Source organism: Elephas maximus, chromosome 1 (assembly GCF_024166365.1).
Source record: "Elephas maximus indicus isolate mEleMax1 chromosome 1, mEleMax1 primary haplotype, whole genome shotgun sequence".
Lineage (NCBI taxonomy): Eukaryota > Metazoa > Chordata > Mammalia > Proboscidea > Elephantidae > Elephas > Elephas maximus.
The window spans coordinates 22,686,698-22,702,803 of NC_064819.1; the positions used below are offsets into that span (position 1 = coordinate 22,686,698).

General features: G+C 38.2%; 1 protein-coding gene across 4 annotated transcripts in view; it reads left to right on the forward strand.

Moving 5' to 3' along the window:
* Positions 1 to 16,106, forward strand: part of FGF12 (fibroblast growth factor 12) — a 605,554-nt gene that overhangs the window by 367,565 nt on the left and 221,883 nt on the right. For all 4 annotated transcript variants that reach the window (XM_049880303.1, XM_049880311.1, XM_049880293.1 and 1 more), the window contains one exon: positions 13,158 to 13,268. In XM_049880303.1, coding sequence (XP_049736260.1) covers positions 13,158 to 13,268 — 111 coding nt within the window. The remainder of the gene's footprint in view (positions 1 to 13,157; positions 13,269 to 16,106) is intronic.

The window sequence follows — 16,106 nt, forward strand, 5'->3', positions numbered from 1 at the left end:
TTCTGTTAGAATGACTCCCTTTTGGTCTATATACAGGTCCTTCAGGAGCACAATTAAAAAGAGAAACCTTTCCTGATTTTAAACTGTGTGGTATCCCCTTGTTCTGTTAGAATGACTCCCTTTTGGTCTATATACAGGTCCTTCAGGAGCACAATTAAAAAGAGAAACCTTTCCTGATTTTAAACTGTGTGGTATCCCCTTGTTCTGTTAGAATGACTCCCTTTTGGTCTATATACAGGTCCTTCAGGAGCACAATTAAGTGCTCTGTAATTCCCATTCTTTGAAATGCTATCTGTAATTTGTTATGTTACAAGCAGTAGAATGCCTTTAGTCAATAAAACATAGGTAAACATCTTTCTGATAGTCTCTACATTTAGCCAAGATCCATGTCACATCAGCAATGATACCCCTCTTTCCAAGCCCTCTCCTGAATCTGGCTTGAATTTCTGGCAGTTCCCCATCAATGTACTGCTGCAACTGTTTTTGAATTATCTGCAGCAAAATTTTACTTGCATGCACTATTAATGATATTGTTTGACAATTTCCACAATCTGTTGGATCACCTCTCTTTGGAACGAGCACAAATATGGATCCCTTCCAGTCGGTTGGCTAGGTAGCTGCCCTCCAAATTTCTTGGCATAGAGGAGGGAGTGCTTCCACTGTTGCATCTGTTTGTTGAAATATCTCAATTGGTATTCTATCAGTTCCTGGAGCCTTGTTTTTTGGCAATGCCTTCAGTGCAGCTTGGACTTCCTCTTTCAGTACATTTGGTTCTTAATCATATGCTACCTCCTGAAATGGTTGAACATTGACCAATTCTTTTTCGTACACTGACTCTGTATATCCCTTCCATTTTCTTTTGGTATTCGCTGTGTTTTTCAGTATTTTGCTGGTAGAACCCTTCAATATTGCAACTAAAGGCTTGAATTTTCTCTTTGGTTCTTTCACCTTGAGAAATGCCAAGTGTGTTCTTTCCTTTTGGTTTTCTAACTCCAGGTCCTTGCACATTTCGTTATAATACTTTGTCTTCTTGAGCCGCCCTTTGAAATCTTCTAATCAGCTCTTTTATGTCATCATTTATTCCTATTGGTTTAGCTACTCAACATTCAAGTGCAAGTTTCCATTTTGGACTTTTTTTCTTTACTGTCTTTCTAATGACATTTTGCTTTCTTTATGTATGACATCCTTGATGTCTTCCCAGAACTCATCTGGTCTTCAATGCATCAAATCTATTCTTGAGATGGTTTCTGAATTCAGGTGGGATATATCCAAGATTGTACTTTGGCTCTCATGGACTTGTTTTAATTTTCTTCAACTTCAGCTTGAACTTGCTTATGAGCAATTGATGGTATGCTCTGCAGTGGGCCCCTGGCCTTGTTCTTCTGATGATATTGAGCTTCTTCATCTTCTTTTTCCCAGATATAGTCAATTTGATTCCTGCGTTTTCCATTTGGCAAGGTCCAACATGCGTATTCACCATTTATGTTGTTGAAAAAAAATTTGCAATGAAGAAGCCATTGGTCTTGCAAAATTCTATCATGTAACCTCCAGCGTCTGTTCTATCACCAAGGCCATATTTTCAAACTACTGGTCCTTCCTCTTTGTTTCCAATGTTCTCATTCCAATTGCCAGTAATTATCAATGCATTTTGATTGCACGTTTGATCAATTTCAGACTGCAGGTATTGGTAAAAATCTTCAATTTCTTCATCTTTGGCATTAATTAGAAAAAAAAATTTACATTAATTGGTGATGTGTAAATTTGAATAATAGTCCTATTAACAGGTCTTCCTTGTAGGCATATTGATATTATCCTATCACTGACAGTGTTGTACTTCAGGATCCATCTTGAAATGCTCTTTTTGACAATGGATGTGATGCCGTTCTTCTTTAATTTGCATTCCCAGGGTAGTAGGCCATATGACTATCCAATTCAAAATGGCCAATACCTGTCCATTTCAGTTCAGTAATGCCTAGGATATCTATCTTCAAGTGTTCCATATCATTTTTGACAACTTACAATTTTCCTAGCTTCATGCTTCTGTACATTCCATATTCTGATTATTAATGGATGTTTGCAGCTGTTTCTTCTCATTTTGAGTCATCTACATCAGCAAGTGAAAGTCCTGAAAGCTTTACTCTATACACATCATTAAGGTCTACTCTACTTACAGGAGGCAGCTCTTCCCCAGTCATATTTTGAGTGTCTTCCAACCCGAGGGGCTCATCTTCCAGCACTATATCAGACAACGTTCTGCTTCTATTGATAAGGTTGTCACTGGCCAATTTTTTTGGAAGTAGATCACCAGGTCCTTCTTTTTAGCCTGTCTTAGCCTGGAAGCTCTGCTGAAACCGGTCCACCATGGGTGACCCTGCTGGTATTTGAAATACCAGTGTCATATCTTCTAGCATCCCAGCAACACACAGGCCACCACAATATGACAAACTGACAGATGAGTGGTGACTTATATGATTACTAATAGTTTAATTGCTTATCTGTTCATTTTCTATCTTTCCTACCATAACGCATGCTTCATGTTAATTTTCTGTTATATCCAATGGTGTGTTGTGCTGGAGTCTCTCGTGCTCCTCTCCTCCCAGCTCTCACTCTGTGTTCAGTGATGTCAAGGATAGTTTTAATTTGGCCATGGTGGGATATTTGCATTGTGGAAATCAGCACCATGGGAATCACATTTTGTTTTGTTTTGTTTGAGAGGTGGTTTACCAGCACATCACAGGTCATACTCCCTGTGCCTAGATGAATAACTACAACAACTCAGGTGCTCAATAAATAGTTGTTGTTTGAGTGGAGTGTGCCATTATTATCTAATGACTGAGAAAATAGGTGTCCACTTAGGAATGTAGGGTGTTCTTGCAATTATTAGCACCTGATGGGGAGATCCATGACCCTTGAGTAGATAAATGCTGATGTTCTCCAACACCTTTATCTAATGGAGGGAGAGACTGAGGACTGGGAAGAGAAGGTGACTCTCTTTACTCCATACAATGGATTCTGCTGTGCCATGGTGACAAGTGCTGACCTTATGCTTTCAGATCTTCATAGTGTTCCTTTAAGCCTGTCCATTGCAATCTATTAAGTGAATGAGGTGTCTTAGGCTTGTTTCTGTTTTACTAAACAACATGTATTTTTAATGAGTTGCATATCTCAGTGTGGCTTTAATTTTTGCAGTGTGTTCAAAGCCCATATTAAGTTCTCTCCCCTCTCAAATGTCTTGCTGTATCCCATTTTTAATTTGTCTGGGGCTTTGATTTGTGGTATGTAAATGTGCCCTAGTCTATTTCCTTTAGCTATGATTGGCCAGAAATGTATCCATTTATGAACAACTTCTAATCCTAATAGTCTGATTTAGAAATCTGCAGCAGTTTAAGAGCCCAGAAGCACTTGACAGGAATCACATTTAGCAGCCTCTTCAATCTCACTTCCTTTAAGTGGGCAACATTAAACCTAATACCGAGGGCCCGTTTGTAAACCCACAGAGACTGATTAAAAAAATCCTCTCAAACTACTCCACAATCCATGCTTAACATTTATGAAGAGTTTTGCATTTTCAGGATGCCTGATAGTCTTTTCAATTCCCTGTCCTAAGCTCAAACCAAGGAAACGGAAAAGTTAAATTGTGTTTACTGGTCCATCTGGTTTATCCCAAAGCTTTCTGGGAGGTCAGGGTTGGAGAGGACCTTGCACTGTCACTCAAAATGCCTCAGCTTTTGGAGACATTCTTGTCCTTCACAGCTACTCTGATTTTTTTTTTTTTTTTAACTTCTTCCTGGTTGTTTATGTGCGGTGACAGAAAACTCACTTCCTTAGGCAATCTGTTTTCTCTTTGAATACAATTTATAACAATTTATAGGGAGTTTTTATCTGCTTCCCTGTTACTTTCTTCCGTTGGCTCAAGTTCAATCACCATGAAGCCACTCAGAATAAATTGGCTCTTTCTTAACTTCTGCGAGCCCTTAAGAATGTGAAGACAGGTCTCACATCCCCTGAGTCCTCCCTTCTATAAGCAGCGTATCAACTTTCCAGCCTGACATTCTTCACATGAAGGCCCTTTTACCCTTTTCATATGACTTTCTTCTGCACACATTCCAGCTTGCTGATCACCTTCTTTACTATGTTCAGTGAAGGAGATTGACTAGAGCCATAGACCCTAGCTACACCTGCCTTCTCATTTACTAACTCTGTAACATAGGACTGGAGCCCCCTGGTAGCGCAGTGGTTAAGAACTCGGCTGCTAACCAAAAAGTCAGCAGTTTGAATCCACCAGCCACTCCTTGGAAACCCTATGGGACAGTTCTCCTCTGTCCTATAGGGTTGCTATGAGTCAGAATCGACTTGACAGCCACGGGTTCTTAAGGGGTAACGTAGGACAAGTCATGTAGCATCTCTGAATCTCTATAATCTCATCTGAAAAATAAGAAAGAATACACACACATTCAGTTGGTCTAAGTACTGTACTATTATTATTATAGTATTTTATTATTGCTGTGTTATTGTACTATTTAATTGGTACAATTAAAGAAATTGTTCTAAAATTGCCAGGAGAGTACAAAGTAGATGGGTTGAAATTATGGCTATCACTATTACAAAGAGCACTATTAATTTTCTAGATATGGACTCCATAACAAAGTTTGGATCACCGTAATTACATTTTTCATTTTAGACTGGAGCCTACATGGGGACATTTTTTCTGTTTGGGTATAAATTCTGAATAGGCTAGTTCTAGATAAACATTCCAATTTTTATATCACAAGTAGTACACACACACACACACACACACACACACATTTCTTACAGAGTTTTCTGTAACCCTTTTTCTTCCTTGCTCCCACACTCCAGTAGCTGAGGCACAGCTAGGTGCTCCTCCTTTTCCTCTCTTTACATTTTTCCCCTCCTAGCCCCTCGCCTGCATGCAATATGGATTGTGTCTTGGCTGCTCTTTGAAAAGGAAAGGATGCTGAACTGTCAGTATATAGGAGATGGGTTCTTGTCCTAACTCATCCGCTTGTTAGCTGAGTGTCTTAGTCATCTAGTGCTGCTATAACAGAAATACCACAAGTGGATAGCCTTAACAAAGAAAAATTTATTTCCTCACAGTAAATAGGCCAAAAGTCCAAATTCAGGCTGTAAGCTCCAGGGGAAGGCTTTCTTTCCCTGTTGGCCTTCTCATCAATCTTCGCCTGGACTAGGAGCTTCTCTCAGCAGGGACCCCTGGTCCAAAGGACATGCTCTGCTCCCCACATTGCTTTTCTGGTGGTATGAAGTCCCCCTCTCTGCTGGCTTCCCTTTCCTTTTTATCTCATAAGAGAGAAAAGGTGGTGTAGGCCATACCCCAAGGAAACTCCCTTTACATTGGATCAGGAATGTGACCTGGGTAAGGGTGTTACAGTCCCACCAGAGCCCTCTTTGACCTACAATTACAATCACAAAATGGAGGACAACTACACAACACTGGGAATCATGGCCCAGCCAATTTGACACAAACATTTTTGGGGGACCTAATTCAATCCATACACTGGGTGACATTGAGCAAGACACTTCCCCTCTCTCAGCCTGAATAGACAGGCTCTAGATCAGCATTTCAGTTTTAGTGTCTTTTATCTATGCAGCTAATGAAGGAAGGGGTTGGAGTCCCAGGCCTCTTCCATTTCTAAAATTCATTTTCTTTTTTGTAATCTCGTATTTTTCTTGAAATGTGTGCTCTGGCCGCCATGTATCTGTTTTGAGTTTCACTGGTGTTTCTAGGTAACTGCTGCATGGCCCTATACTTCAAGTCGACATGAATGCCCAGATAATTCCTTTGGGTCTCAGCTTTTCTGATTGACTTTGAATTCAAACCTGTTCACATTGTCATGTCATCCTGCAGGGCAGTCGTATTGACCATGAGTTGAAATCCTTTACCTTCTTTCTCACTCAACTTCTTTGAGGGTAAAATTTCTTACTTGCTTTTTTGGCTGTGATTATTATTTTTTAATACACATTTTTTTAAGAATGGTTTTAGATTTATAGAGAAGTTGTAAAGATAGTACAGAGAGCTCGCATATTTCTCACACTTAGTTTTCCCTGTCATCGACATCTTACATCAACATGGTTTCTGCTCATTTTTGAACTGAGGACCTCTTACATGTTAGATCAGTGTGATAATAAATAACTAGAAAAAGACATCATGTTTGGTAAAGGGCCAGCGAAAACAAAGGAAACCATCAATGAGATGAATTGACACAATAGCTGCAACAATGGGCTCAAACATATCAACAATCATAAAAATGGCATAGGACCAGGCAACTTTTCATTGTGTTGTCTGGTTATCACAAGGTTGCCATGAGTTGGAGTCAACTGAATGGCAACTAATAACAACAACATTAGTATGGTACATTTGTCACAATTCATGAACCAATATCTATATGTTATGATGAACTAAAGTTCATACTTTATTCAGCTTTCCTTAGTTTTTATCTAATGACTTTTTTCAGCTCCAGGTTCCCATCCAGAAGTCATCATATCTTCTTAGACTCCTCTTGGCTGTGACATTCTCTTAGAAGTTCCTTGTTTTTGATAACCTTGACAGTTTTGAGACATAGTATGGGTAAATGTAAAATGACCCCCAATTGGGATTTGTCTGATGTTTTTCTAATGATTAGACTGGAGTCGTGTGTTTTAAAGAAAGGCCCTAGAGGTAAAGTGCCATTCTGTGTTATCATACATATTATCAATATGTGCATACTATTCATATCATATTTATACTATACTATGTTGCTGTTGTTAGGCCTTCTCAATAAAGCAAAGAAATATATATGAACACTAACCAGTGTGTATATACCTATCTGTAAATATTTCTGTATGTAGGCATCTGCATCTATATTAACTAAACACAAATTCCTGTGGATGTCTCCATCTAATGCAATACCACATGGGTCATTCCTGCCTTCTCCCCTTGCTTGTCTATAACCTCCTACTCCAACAGTGAAAAAGCTGGCTCCTTCTAGCCACTGTTTATTTACTTAATTGTTGAATGCCAGTATACATGAATAATGATATCAGAATTGTTAGCCCATACTCTCATGGGAAACAATTTTATCAACTAGAGTACAGTGTTTATGTACGGTTCCCTTTGCGTTTAGTCTTATAGATTTTAAACATTTCCAAAGTTAATTGGGTCATCATTTTTTCCCCCTACTTCCTTCAGTGAGGTTATTTCACCCATATTTTGTCATAGTCTCTATTGCATTTTGGGATTCTTTGACATGCTGAATGGTTTTTAAATTTGCATATATTAAGTTGCACTCTTAAAGCACTGTAAAGTTTTGGTAAGTGTGTAGTTTAATGTATCTGCCATTACAGCATCATACAGAATAGTTCCACAGCCCCCAAAAATCCCCTCATTCTCTGAGTCTCTGGAAATCACTGATCTTTTTAACAACCTTCTAGTTTTGCATTTTTTAGAATGTTTTTAAATGGAATTATATAGTATATAGCCTTTCATATGGACTTCTTTCACTTAGCAGTATGCTTTTAAGATTCATCTATATTTACGCATGGCTTGAGAGCTTATTCCTTTTTATCGCTAATTTTTTTTTAATGTTTAAAAATTTTTAGATGTTCTTGACCCAAGGAATTAAATAATAATAATAAAAGAGTAGACTTTATTTATTTTTTTAATGTTTGAGCTTTGGTTTATCTAAGGCATAAATAGGGTAAGAATGCATTCAAGATTATTTCAAATGTCTACAGATAAAAGGAGAGAAAAAAAACTATTATGATGAGCATCTGTATGGATTCTCTTTTGGTATCCCGATGTTTAAATTGCACTAATCTCTTCATTATGATTTTGGTCCTGTGTAACCTTTTTCTTTCCACTCATTTTTCAAAATAATATTTTATTTTTTTAACCTTTTTCTTTCCACTCATTTTTCTTTGGCAGTCCCTTCTTTCTCTGTTTCATCATTCATACTCAATAAGTTATTTATTCTGTTGATTTGATCTTCCCAGTTTCTTGACAATCCATTCCCTCCTTTTCTGTCCCGAGGGCTTAAAAGATCACTACTTCTTTCAAAGACGGAAAACTCACTTCCTTAGGCAGCCTTTAGGCAGGTGGCTAATCCTTACTGGTCTTTTTTACCAAATTCACCTAACTGGTTTCCTTGTCCCCAGCCTCTCTTCTGTCAATCCATCCTCTATAAAGACGCCAGTTTAGTATTTCTAAAGTACAGATTCCCAACAATGCCTATAATGTAAAATGTAAAGCTCCTAATATGGCAGCCAAGACTCTAACTGGAGTCATGTTAAGTCTTTCCAGAATCTGCTTCATCTTCATACCCCAATGTAACTGATACCCATGGTTACCAGCGTATGGAATTTCATGAACAAATAATAATAATAATTCGGTATTGCTGTAGGTTTGCCAACTTTTTAATTAACCAGGTAGAATAAAACCAGTTGCTACAAGAAATAGACCCAAAATTGCACAATGGCCAAAAACCAGTAGAGGTTTATTTATAATTTACCTAACTGTCCAAAGTGGGTGTTTTTAGTGACTGCTGGCTTTTCTCCAGCAGTTACTCAGGTACCCGATATTCTTCCATTTTGTTGCTGCGGCATCACCTAGGACTTTGTCATCTAAATCCAGCCAACGATAAGAAAAGAAAACATGGAAGAAGAACATTTGCTTTTAAAATCTTTGGCCTGAAAATGGCACACATCACTTCCATTTACATTCCATATGACACTCATTCATATGACAGAGAGGTTAGGACATATGGTCTATCTAGGTGCCAAGGAAAAAGAGGAGATATATTTGAGTGAAGAGCTAGCAGTACTTGCTACACTACTGTAGAGCACAAAAGACAACAAAACAATCCTCCCACCATCTAATAATATGGCTCTCCTTTATTAAAAAGCAAAATAGTGAAGAACATTATCTTAGAGTCAAGGATAGTTATATAAATTGAACAAATTTAGATTATTATTATTTTCTTTTTACTCCATTGACTCTATTTTCCTTAATGTTATTGTTGACCTGTGAACATTTGGTAAGAACAGCCACTTATCTGCATATCAGTATTTGATAAACTCTACGTATATATGAGCCCTGGTGGGGTAGTGGTTAAGAGCTTGGCTGCTAACCAAAAGGCTGGCAGTTCACATCCACCAGCCACTCCTTGGAAACCCTATTGGGCAGTTCTACTCTGTCCTATAAGGTTGCTATGAGTCGGAATCAACTTGACAGCAACAGGTTACCCTATATACTGTGTATACCAGACTGCATTATTTCCAGAGTCCACCATGCTAGTTTTTGCCTCTATCCATTGCTTATTTGTCTAGAATGCCCTTCCTCTGGTTTCATTGCCTATGAAAGTCCCACTCATTTCCAAAGTCCAGGTGAGGTCTCTCTGCCTAACCTCCAGACAGAATTAGTCCCTTGCTCCTTGGTGCCATCATGCCACTCTGCTTCTTTCCCTCATTTAGCAGCTATCCCTCCCTAGTGTTGTATTTAATTATGTTTTACATATTAAACTGGGTTCTCTCTGAGAACAGTGTAGGTTTTATTCATCTTGTAGAGCCCCAAGCATAGTCTTTGTCAAATAACACGTGTATTTGTTGGGTGTACCCCGGATGCTAGAGGCACCAAATAGTCATCTCATATTTTCCCCCATTCTTTAAAATACAGTAAAACATGTTCTTTTTTTTTTCCATTTATAAAAATGAATCTCACTAATGATAGCCAAGCCTTCGTGGACGAGGTGATTCTTGAGCTGAGTGTAGAAACATTGGTAGGGTTTGGGAGTGTCCAACAAGCTATACAGCATTCTCAAACACATTCTTGGTGCAGGGCATTTGTTCAATAGATCGTCAGATCTTCTTTGAAACTTCAATAGTGCAGGATGTTCACTCGTATGGATTATCACATAATTAAAACTCAAACTCCAAGCTTGTTCTGGCTCTGATCTTGGGTGGAGTGGGGTTGGTATAAAAGCCTAATGCTCATTATCCTTAAGAGGAGTTACAAACCTGAATTCCCAGTGCCTCCACAGGGCCGTGACTTCCCCGCGGTAAAGGAATGGTTAGCTACAGCTACAGAAAGAGGAGCCTGTAGAAAACAGTTATTTGCAGGCATTCGTGATTCAGCTGCTATACCAAGGAAAAAATATGACTTCTTAAAGTTGTCTTATCAGTCTTATTAGAAATAAAATATGGATTATAACACAGTTTCCCTTTCCTCCTTTTTCTCCTTTACTATATCCTGCTCTTAGCCCACTTTGTGCCTTTAATTTAATGATTATAGAAGCTCAATTAATATTTTCTTAAAATAGAAATCAGCAGAGTCTGTTCTCAGAATGTTCTCTTTACCTGACTTACAATGTTTCCTAGATTTTCATATTTGAAAAATTAGTCCTTAGATTTTACATCGTTATGGGCTTTTCTAAATCCTACTATCATATCCATTTACTTATTTGAAATTTTTAATGATTATAGTTAGGATAGCAATTATTTCTCCCATTATATGGATAGGAAAACTGAGACTCAGATGTCAAATAATTTGCCCAGGACCACACAGTAATTGTGGCTCAAAGCTGGGTCTTCTGATTTCAGATTTGGAACTAAGTGTGCCACATCAGAAGCTGCCTGTCAATCACCTGGCCTCATGGCAGAGGTGCACGGAGTAGTGTTTGCAGCGAGGTTAGCTAGCTGTATGCTCCTCCGAGATGTCCTTAGGCTGTGGGATTGGGTGACCTGTAGAGGAAAGGCATTGAGATGAATCCTTCCATTGATTTTGCCATCACTGGGGGCAAAGTAGACTAATATGCTCAAGGTAAGTAGAGAAGGGATTTAAAGGTCACTTAGTTTAACTTCCAGATTTTATGATAAGAAAAGTCAAGCCCCTAAAGTAATTGAATTTAACTCATAAATTAACACAGAGTTATTAATCAGAGTGACTTATTTCCAGTAGTTTTTTCATTACCCTGCTTCCTCCTTCCCAGCTTTTCTTGGCATCTCTTTTGCTTCACATGACTAGTTTGAAGAAGACGTGTTTCTGTAGGTGTCACTCCATAGCCCGAGTATGTGTGATCAAATCATATGTACAAAAAACATATTATGCAGGAGTAGGTCCATTCCCAAAGAATTAAATACATCAAATCCTTAATTACAATTCCCTTTGAAAAATGAAGAAACCTTGGTGGTGTAGTGGTTAAATGCTATGGCTGCTAACCAAGAGGTTGGTGGTTCAAATCTGCCAGGCGCTCCTTGGAAACTCTATGGGGCAGAAATAAACATCAAGAAATGTTCAGTTTAACCTTGAGAGTATGGCTCCTGGGTACCCTTATAGCTTAGTAATGAAGTCACTCCTGAGGTTCACTCTTCAGCCAAAGATTAAAAAAAAAAAAAAAAAATTAGACAGGCCCATAAAACTAAATGGGCACACCAGCCCAGGGGCAAGGATGAGAAGGCAGGAGGGAACAGGAAAGCTGGTAATGGGGAACCCAAGGTCGAGAAGGGGAGAGTGTTGACATGTCACGGGGTTAGCAATCAGTGTCACAAAACAATATGTGTATTAATTGTTTAATGAGAAAATAGTTTTCTCTGTAAACCTTCATCTAAAGGACAATAAAAAAAGAGTTAAAAATAATAATACCCCTTCCAAAAAAAAAAAAAAAGGATTCCATTTAGCAACAGTACCTTGTGTATATTGTCTGACAAAAAAAAAACTCAGCAAATATTGGTTGAATAAATGGCTTGAGGAATGAAGTTGACTAGCATATATTCAATGGTTACCCTTCTGAGGAGAACATATTTCTACTTTCAGCAATCATATGATTTCCATCTTTGCCTCAATTTTTATCACCAGAAAGCAACATTTTTCTGTTTTCTACTCATTTTTACAAAATAATTAGGGCTATAAATGTACTGGAATGGTCTAATTTTTGCCCAACACTAGAAACAAAGACGGTGGCAATGCTGAGGAAACTGTGTTGTTGCTTGCAGTCAGCAACACAATGAGAAAGCTTCAAATGTTTACTTGTTAGCTGACATGCACAAATGCATAGGTGGTATACAAAAATCAGTTTGATGGTGTCAGTTTGTAGGGAGTTTTTGAAAGCTGAGGACCCCTTCTAGTTTGAAATACTTAGAGAAATATATGTGACTTGATTCTTTTTTCTTTTGTTATTATTTGCCCTGGGAAAATGACTTTTGTAGTACTGGAGTTCCTCCCTGGCGAGGTGTTTAGTGAGGGTAAAATCTGTGGTTGTGTGTACTGTCTAGTGATGTCTCAGGACAATGGGGGTTTTGACTTTGTCTATGATTCCTCTCCAACCCATCAGTGTGGTTTATTTATTTACTTTGTTCTTGTTGTTGAGGATATACACAGCAAAACATACACCAATTCAACAGTTTCTACATGTACAATTCAGTGACATTGATTACATTCTTTGAGTTGTGCAACCAGCAGCCATCCAAGGCACAACAATTGCTCTCTATTCACCTGGAGCAACAGAGGAAGAAGGAAAGCCAAGAATAAGAGGAGAAATGGAATGTGTGGCTAATTGCCTCCATGAACAACTGCCTCCTTTGCTGTGAGACCCGAAGAACAGGATGGTACCAGGCTACAATTACTGAACATTTTGATTACAGATTCTATAAAAGAATCATGATCAAAAGGGGGAAAATATAGAACAGAATTTCAAAACCCCTCAGTTTTTGATGGACATCCAGCAGAAATACAACTTGTCCAGGGCTTGGTTATGACTGATGGAAGCTTAGGAATTTTAATGTCGTTTTGGCTTAAACAGTAATTCTGGAATGGGGCCATAAACTTGGTAGCATCTTGCAGTCAGACACCAGATGCCTGAGGGACAGAAATAATTCACTTTTCAGCACGCCTCTGTATTTTCCTAATCATAATTAGCTTTTATTTATTTACATTTGGTTTACTGCTGCAAAGTATTATGATTCTGTCTCTAGTAGGGAAAAAGAAAAAGTAAAAGCTATGTTACTGACATGCCCCCCTTTCCAAATACTTATTTTGATATTGAAGCCATTGGTATTTATGCATTTACTTAGAGAATCTTTTTAACAATTTGTAAGTGTACATTTTATAAACAAAATAAAAATTTGAGTAATCATTTCATTTGGTTTTACAGAACCCCAGCTGAAAGGAATTGTGACAAGGTTATTCAGCCAGCAGGGATATTTTCTGCAGATGCACCCGGATGGTACCATTGACGGGACCAAGGACGAAAACAGCGACTACAGTAAGGAATATTAGCTTTCTGCAATCCAATTACAAATCCAGTGTATGACCCAGTATATCTTAGATTTAAAACTCGGCTGGGTGGCCTTTTGAACTGATTAACTACTTGTAAGCTGGTGTCTTTTCCTTTTAAACTTCTTGCTGTCATTCCCTGCAGCATAGAGATGATGTGGAGGAGAAATTACGTGCTAAATGAGAAGGTTTGAGACTTGAATGAGTTCCAGTTGTTCACTGGAGAAGAATATTCCGCCATCCCAGTATTTGTAATTAAACAGCCAAAACCAAACCCGTTGCCATCCAGTCGATTATGACTCGTATCGATCTTATAGGACACAGTAGAACTGCCCCATAGAGTTTCCATGGAATGGTTGGTGGATTTGAACTGCCGACCTAGCTCTTAACCATTATGCTACCAAGGCTCCCATTTGTATAGGGGTGATGATAAATACTCACAGGAACAATGCGGACCTGTCAGCACTAGATGCCATTTAAATCTTGGAACTAAATAATAAAAATGTTATAATAATTCTCAGAACTGAATTTCTGGCAGATTGAAATTACGCCTTAAGATGCACGTTGAATGTAAGTATATTATATGTTATTTTGTTTTGATTAATAGGAAAATTGCTGATTTTAAGAGAGAAGGTGTAACATTATGATACATTTTGATAGTCTATATAACATGATACTCAAGACAGGAAGACCTGTTACAGAATTTTGTTTGAGATAAAGGCATCAGATATAACAATATTAATAATAGTACCCCTGGAGATAGTTTTTAACTAGTTTAACTATGGAATCGACTAGTTTAATAACTAAACAAAATCATCAAAGTATGACAAAAATCACCTCTGGGTAGGTTTGAACTGCCAAGCTTTCAGCTAGTAGTCCAGTCCTTGACCGTTTGTGCCACGCAGGCGCTCTGTTAGATCTTTAATGCCTGGTAAACAGTAAACCACTGGTGTTCCAGTGGTTAAGAGCTTGGCTTTTCAGCAGTTCAGGTCCACCACCGACTCGTTGGAAACCCTATGGAGCCCTTCTATTCTGTTGTATAGGGTCGCTATGAGTCAGAAACGACTTGATGACAACAGGTGTTGGTTTTAAACAGTAAATGGTCATTAAGTGTTTGTCCAATTGAGTTGTATTCTGATGGATATGATTTTCTAGTCAGACTGACAATCTAGTGGATTGCATATACTATTCTTGCAAGCCTGATATTTTGTAGTGAAGTATCTTTTAAATTCATAATAAAGATTTGAGGAAAGCTTTACCATCTCTAAAGCATGAAAATGCTCTTGTCCACCCCCTTCTAAATTATTCTTTGTTCCCTTAATATTGCACATGACAAAATAAGAATTACAATAAAGAAAAGATCTTATGAAGAATTTCATCCCAGTTTTCTTGCTCTTAGTTTTTTGCGGAGTAGTTGATTAGCCTACTGTGGTTCGCATTGTTGGTTTGTGTTTGTGTGAATGCATTCTTTAAATGGTTCAGGCTCTCAATTCTGTAGAGAAGAATGAGGGTGCTTTTGTCTCCATGTTAGATTTGTGTCTGTTGCCTCTGCACTTGAACGTAGATTTAGTAAGGGTACAAGTACTGATGGAAAGAACCAGGGGACTGCTTAGCTGTGTAGGACCCTGTACTAACTCTGAGTTATCTCTTGACTTCAGTTTCTTTTTCTATAAAATGAAGTGGCTGAAGCAGATGATAATATTAACATTCTCTTTAAGTACCATCCAACCAAAAAAAAAAAAAAGATTGAATAATTATAAATTGATGAAGATAGCTTCAGTCCCTAGGTAAGGAAATAGTTGTATCCAGTTCTAAAGGATGAAACTTTAACCTGGCCAGCTGCCATACAGATGCACGCCTCTTATCATGGGGCCGGGGTGGGGAGCGGGATGCAAGTGTGGGGTCAAACTAACACAAATCGTTCCTTCACTGTTTGTAGAAAAAATAATAGAAAGTGCGTGCTCTACTGATGCTGGGCCACTGGCTAGCGTACAAACAAACCTACGTATATTAACAAAAAAACATTGCTGTTGACTCAATTCAGACTCATAGCAACCCTATATGAATGAGTAGAACTGCCCCATAGGGTTCCCAAGGAGTGGTTGGTGGATTCTAACTGCCGACCTTTTGGTTAGCAGGTGAGCTCTTAGCTATTGCACCACCAACACTCCCACACCCACGGATACATACATACATTTACACACATACACTTGTATATGTATAGTAAATATGTGCATCAGCATTAAGCCGTATGCATCTGTCTCTCTCTCTCTCACACACACACAGAGTGATACATTTGTCAAATAATTTTAGAAACTGAACCTGCAAATTAAACAAATTTTTTTGTTAAGATAAGCTACCTTACACAGTTTTTGATAAATTGATATTAAAAATAGATTGTACAGAATATAAAAATGAATATTAAAATGTGATGTAAATGTTATGCCACCCCTTGGCGTAACATTTAATTACAAAGCCCAGTGTACTTGACTCCTCTGTGTGCTTTCCCTGAGGCATCCTGGGCTCCTTCAGTACCAGACGTGATAATCACACTCAATTTGGCAAGTGCATTTTTATGCAGTTTTTGACGTATATATGTAGGCTTGCAACATTTAGAATATTGTTTTGCTTGTTTTTAAACTTTTCATGAATGAATGTATTACTGTATATATCTTCTGCTGTGTCATTCCCCTCCCCCAGTATTGTGGTTGTGATTTTCATGTTGTTGTAAGTTGGTGTGGAGTCGATTCCGACTCATGGTGACCCCATGTGTGTCACGGTAGAACTACTCATAGGGTTTTCATGGCTGTGACCTTTTGGAAGCTGA